The sequence below is a fragment of the Medicago sativa genome, chromosome 3, assembly GCF_051527215.1.
Source record: "Medicago sativa cultivar Bolivia chromosome 3, Bolivia_mono, whole genome shotgun sequence".
Lineage (NCBI taxonomy): Eukaryota > Viridiplantae > Streptophyta > Magnoliopsida > Fabales > Fabaceae > Medicago > Medicago sativa.
Genome location: NC_140751.1, coordinates 4,460,753 through 4,467,558, shown reverse-complemented (window position 1 = coordinate 4,467,558; position 6,806 = coordinate 4,460,753). Strand labels below are relative to the sequence as shown.

At 33.2% G+C, this 6,806-nt stretch overlaps 1 protein-coding gene across 1 annotated transcript; it reads right to left on the bottom strand.

Annotated features, from left to right (window-relative positions):
* Nucleotides 1-1,698: 1,698 nt before the first annotated feature.
* On the bottom strand, nucleotides 1,699-3,535 carry LOC146935065 (F-box/kelch-repeat protein At3g23880-like). Its single transcript, XM_085757587.1, has one exon. It carries the CDS (start codon nucleotides 3,376-3,378, stop codon nucleotides 2,224-2,226), a length of 1,155 nt encoding a protein of 384 aa, XP_085613713.1. The 5' UTR covers nucleotides 3,379-3,535; the 3' UTR covers nucleotides 1,699-2,223.
* Between the last annotated feature and the right edge of the window lie 3,271 nt (nucleotides 3,536-6,806).

Below are 6,806 nucleotides of genomic sequence, written 5' to 3'. Positions count from 1 at the left end.
TCTTCGTTTCCTTTTTTATTATTTTTGTGAATTTTTATTGTAATTAAATTTTGAACTGAATTGGAGAACAACAAAATAAATGATTGGAGATGAAGAAAAGCAACAGGGCGATCCTTGCTTCAGATTAGTCCAAGAACTTCTTATACAAACATTTCAATGAATTCAGATTACGATCCTTGCCCGAACTCAAACAAGCACGTCATTTTTATTTGGCTTAATTGCACTTTTCCCCCCTATCTTTTGCTAATTGTGCGATTTTGCACCCCCTTTTTTTTTATGAGCGATTTTGCACCCTATCTTTTGCCAATTGTGTTTTGTTCAAAATCATTTTAAAAGAGGGGAAAAGGGGCAAAAGATAGGGTGCAAAATCGCTCAAAAAAAAAGAAGAGGGGGTGCAAAATCGCACGAGCAAAAAGATAGGGGGCAAAAGTGCAATTGAACACAAAGATGGGGTGCAAAATCAAAAAGGGGGCAAAAAGATGGGGTGCAAAATCGCTCAAAAAAAAAAGAGGGGCTGCAAAATCGCACAATTAACAAAAGATAGGGGGAAAAGTGCAATTAAGCCTTTTTATTTTACTAGACAATATCATATCAAGTGTTATGCCATATCACTAAGAAAAAAAGAAAGCTAATCCTTCACTCAACATCTTCAAAAATTCAGAGACAATATCTCGCACACCAACCTATAGTTTTTTCAAACACCAGGACATGGAAAAAAATGCAAAGGAATCAAACATAGCCAAACCCATTGTCCAAATTATAGATGCAATGCACCTGTACTATGATCCATATATACATTAACTATTTAATAATTATTTTGCACTAATCACATTATCATACTAGAATAGTGTATATAACAATTAAGTTAAATAAGCTAATAATAAACACATAAAATGAAGATGTTAATATCAAACTGTCATCTAGTTTTTTGAGTCTTCACTTAAGTTAATTTTCGATTTGGTGAAGTAAAAAGGAGTAATTAGTGCATGAAGAGAGAAGAGAGGAATCATAAGGAGGAAAGGGGACAATGATGATGACAATTAGAAAATAGAGTGACTCTGCTAAATGCAGTGTGGGGATAGAAAATAATAACTTAGTTGATTCATGTTAGAATATGGCTACAAAGTTCGGCATAGAAAAGAATTTGGAGGCTCCAAAAATTGATCTAGAGGTTGGTTGGCCGTCAAGTCATCTAAATTTTTGTTGGTTGCAAACATGTTGAAACTAAAATATCAAAACTAGTACTTTCATCGTCCATGTGAAGCTAAGTTCCAACAAGGGTGTAGGAATTGTCAACCACATTTTGAGTCGTCATTGGGTAAACCTTATGCTTCAAAATATATTGAATTGTTGTTTCTCATCCTTAAATACTTTTTTAATACCTTATTTTCACAGCAAGATGATGACTTCTTCAAGGATGAAACTTTATGTGGCTCACAAAAGTAGAGTGATGTGCCCTTACATATTCAGGATCTAGAGAAATGAATTGCTACAGGTTTCAGAGCATGATATAGCTGGGTTTTGTTCAAAATAATTAAACTCATATTTTCCTAAGTAGAGATACAACTAGATTAGCTACTCATGAAAGTGCATATATTAGACTTATCTTCAGGAAAAAGGCGAATGTGCATAGAACTTTACATTAGTAAACTAAAAATTTGGGAAGGAAAAAATACTTGAAAAGTTTACTCAGTAACTGTTGTGGTGACACTGCTTTCAATTCAGCATGGAAATGCCAAACTGAATCAAACCAAACTGGTTGGAAATTCTGGAAAATTAAAGTAGTTGAAAATCAACCCAATTCGGTCGAGAACAAAATTGTGATTTCAAACTCAGCTGGTTGAAAAACTAGTTATGAATAGGTTAACATAGTTGAATAAACAAATTTTCTGATTCTGAACGAGTTTTCCAACTGAACTGATTTCTCAAACCTTTTTAAAATTATGGCATATAAATCACAACACAAATCTTAGAAAATCAAAAGATAAACCATTTATTGCAATTCATGATTATTAATTATTTAAAGTATAATGCAAGATAAGAGAGAATCAACAACTCAAATTAACCATACTATTAAAAATAAAAGTAATATCCAGCCTATAGATTTCCTCAACCATTGATTAGCAATGATCCAACAAATAACCAAGAATTAAATCAGACATAGAATAAATAACACAATAAAAAAAAAAACTTACCACATATATGTTGCAGTTGAAAACTTGCTTAAGGTGATATCAAACTCTCAATGTAGACATCTGAGTATAGTTGTTTATAGTTGTTTTGAAACTCAGGAATATTCAAAGTACCAGTCTTGGAATCATAAACAACCAACTTGATATTTCCACCTTGCAATGCATAAAACTCTAGCAGCAGTTTGTCATCATCAAAAATATACAAAGCTTTAAAGGGTTTGAGACCCTGATCTTGTATGTCAGGAACAATGTACAATTTATTCCAAGACTCTTGATTTCCGTACTCTTTCATAATCCAAACATCCATATACAGATCACAACTTAAAGAGACACACAAGCAATCCCTCACCAAACCCAAGAACGGAGAATCATCATTGGAATCAGGTAGCAAAAGATGTTGATATGACTCCTTCGCTAAATCAAGAGAAAGAATGAATTGCATACTTGAATCATCCCTTGCGAACCAATTAACAGTGCCACTCACAAATGTTCCAGGTTGATGGATGTTGTAATTATTTTGGATGTCCTCTATTCTTGTCCAATAATCAGTCCCCAAAGTATAAACACTAACTTCATTTTTTGTAGAAACAGGAATGACCTTATAATTATCAATGAAATGATCATACCCAAAGCTTACGGAAACAGGATGACTTTCGCACGAATTTCCCAAAGGAGGCAATAACTTAAATTTTGAAATGGAAGGGTTCCACAGAAAGTAACAACCAAAATCGAGCTTACCGTAAAAGATGCGATCGGAAGAGCACCTTAAGTTCACAAATTTTTGTCCATGGAAAAATAAAGTTGTGATACTATCGGGAGGGTAAAGTTGTCTTTGTGTAAAAACGTTAGAAGTAGATAAAATCGATGGGATTGGGGAATCACAAAGAAGCCACTCACTTGAGATGTCGTCCATACATGTTAACATGAGGTGGTGGCGCTTTGTTGACAATTGAAGATGTTTTTTTGCGAATTTTGGATCATAAATAAGAGAATTCAAGGACTTGCAGAGGCACCGAAGCTGTCCGAGTAATTTGACGGGAAGCCTACAAAGAATCTCAGGAAGGACATCGAACGGAAGAGTAGGAAGCTGGGTTCGGGTGGTTGTTTCTGCCGTGGGTGACAGAGAAGTAAGGTTGATGTCGTTTGGAATTGGGTCTTCATCTTCATCGCTGCTAACCTGCACCATTTCTCAACAACAACTGAGCGAAGGGATTTGAGAAAAATAGAACAGTCACAAATGATATATATCTATGTGAATTCCATGGCAATAGATTGGATGTTCCAAAATTAGGGTTTGAGTTCAAAACGGCGCTATCTCCACCCTACACTAATTTTGAGTCATTTTTTTTTGTCAAGACTTTTGAGTCATTCTTATCTCAATATTTAAATACTTATTATTTTCTTCTTCTTTCATTTAATATATTTGATAGTTAAGTAAAAAAAATAAAAGATTTTTTTTTGACAAAAAAAATAAAAAAAAATAAAAGATAGATAACTATATATAACGATTATATATCCTTCGGAAATAAAGATGATATATGATTTTGAGTTGATTTCTTTTTCTTTTGTTGTAGAAATGATTTTGAATTGATTTTTTTACTTTCAATTTTACCGTTTTTATTTGAATTATTAGTTAAAAAATATTAAATCACTATTACAATAGAAATAATATCTTACTCTAATTTCCTTTACTTTTCTTTAGAAAATATTTCATATGTCCAAATTGATGTCTTTTTATATATAATTAAGTGCGTGGGGAAAAAATGGATAGACGAACATGTTAGTGTCCGTCCTTTTGCTAGTTATTATAACTGTTAAATTAACTTATCAATTTGGTCATATTTCATATATTTTTAAAAGTGTATTGATAAATTAGAAGATCAAATATGTTTTTTATCCTTATAAATATTTCAAATTTTTAATTAACATTCATATTTAATTCATGTTGTTTAAAAAAATTTAATTTTTATCTTGCAAATTTAATTAAAAATACGACGGCGACACATGAGTTAACTTAAATATAGGACTAAAAGTGTGGATGAAATTTTTTTTGGGGGGCCAAAAGTCTAGGAAAAATTTAATGGAGCCTAGTTGATATATTTATAGAGGCCAAAAACATATTTAACTCTAAATTGATTACAGGTCTTCGATTGATTAAATTTATCACATTACAGATTTCGTGGACATGTGGTAAACATTTTCAAGTTTTTAGATTAATTGGTATATATAAATGTTGTGAATTCGGACTCAAAATCACACCAATACAAACTATGATGTGTGGAGCAAAGGAAAGCAGTAACCAATATCAAAGTAAACACAAGCAATAACAACAATAACAACACCTAGATCTAATCTAGGAATCAAAGTGAAAAGCACAAAACCACAAGCAAAACATAAAGGGAGAAGGGAAACAAAACACACCAAGAAATGTTCACCCAATTCGGTCCAACTTGACCTACTCTAGGGAAGAGATTGATCTCTCCAATCCACTATCAATGATTTCTTACAAAGAGATATAAATCGGTTACATGAAATTAGCTTCAACAAGCTCACAAAGAACAACCCTAATTTCTACCCATTTTCCCAATCTCACCAATGAACAAGACACTCAATGATTTTCACTCACCCAAGGTGTTTACAATGTTTCCCAACCCAAGAGAACTCTAATCAAAGACCCTCAACCCTAAAGTTACCTCCTTTGATTTTCCAAGTTTTCCTCTCTTGATGTTCTATCTCCCTCTCTCCCTTCAAAAATGAGCTGAAACACTTCAATAGTACACAGTGACACACAAAATCGCTCCGCGCCTGTCATTAATCGTGTCACGATTGATGAGTACGACGCAAGGTACGACAACCTTATCTAGAAATCGCGTCACACCTGTACAAATCGCGCCACGATTTTCCTTCAGCAGAAACCATACGTTCTGCCAACAAAATCGTGTCACGCCACTCATAATCGTGTCACAATTATGAGTTTTCTCATAATCTCAAATTGAAGAAATACACAACAATAAATGTTGATTTATCATTGAGGCTTAATGATTAATATCCTTTATGGGACATGTGTATGTGTAAGTTTTATCGTGTGCTTATTTGATTGGGTTATTCGACTTGTCCGAGCACAGTCATGGAGAGGAATGTTGCAGAGGAGAGGAGATTTCGACCTCCTAACAATTGTTCTGCTGGAATCATAGAGGAGATTGGTAAGCTTATCTGTACCTCTGTTTCATTTCCTAGGATTAGTATCCAATCTTAGAATATATTATATTATCTCTTAGAATATTATCTCTTAATTCTAGACAAAACCTATTGATTTTACTTTTATATTTTTACATGTTATATTCAGGTTGTCCTGATCAGCACAATTGCATGAGAAATTCTCTATCATTAACATTGGTGTAGATGGCCAAATACAAGAATCAGATCATATTGAGTTACAATCATCAATAATTACAAGGTTACTCACCATCAGATCATATAACATGAATTTTATCTTTAAATCATTCACTTTTGTTTCTAGTTCAATTCATTATATTCCTCTACAACCTAGAAATTTTTCTTGGTGTTATTCTTTATTAGATTGTAATTCATATATATGGTTTTGCTACAATAGATTGTAATTACTACACTTAAGAACTCTTTTCTGATTTCAATTTTGACTAGCTTTATTCGGTGATCAAGAAAATTACTTGTTGGGAATATGGACAAATAAGTTGTTAACCATACAGAATTTTATGATATTTGAACTTCTGATTGTGTAAGTGTTCCATAATGAGACAAATTGTGGCTTTTCATGTTCTTGTATTGCTCAATCATTGATATTTGCTTCATTTAGTTACACGCTTCATTAAGTTAGTTTCAAATATGAAGGTACGTACTATCATCACATCCTGGAATATGCCATAAAAGTATATGATTGCAATATTTGGGTTGTTATTGGTATTTATTTTCGTTTAATTTTATTTTGATGGTCTTCATGTGAATACTTTTACTTGGTGATTCGTGTCAGGTTTCTATTCTTCAATTAAGAGATGGTCTTTTGTCACTATTAGTTGCTGGTCATAAGAGCATTGGTTTGGGCTGACATGGACATTTCATTTTCTAAAAAGGTATCGTTTTGCTCTTCTTTAATGCATTGGTTTATAGGATTTTTATTTGAATTGTTGCGAATTCGATGAGAAAACACACCAATAACAAACTTGATGTGTGGAGCAAGGGATAATTAAGCAACCAAAACGAAGTGTTTGGAACAGTTATAATCACAAGCCAAAAGTAGAAAACAGCGAGAGAGAAAAGAAGAGAGAACACAAAAGAATTTGTTGACCCAGTTCGGTCCAAATTGACCTAGTCTGGGGGAGAGAGCAGCCCTCTGTTCCACTATATGATGTGTAACGTTACAAAAGAGATATCAATGGGTTACAAGAATAAGTCTCCCGCCTAATTCTACCCAAATCCTAGCCTTTTCCCGTAACCAAGAGATTCAATCCTAATAGTGTTTCCCAAGGTGAATCAACCTTCAAACCCTAGTTTGTTGCCAAGAGATAAACTCTATACAAACCCTAGTTTGATTTCTAAACCCTTGTTTCAGCCCCCTCTATCTCCAGATTTACACTA

Excerpts from the sequence above, each read along its gene's own strand:
- LOC146935065 (XM_085757587.1), bottom strand. The coding sequence starts at position 3,378 with ATGGTGCAGGTTAGCAGCGATGAAGATGAAGACCCAATTCCAAACGAC.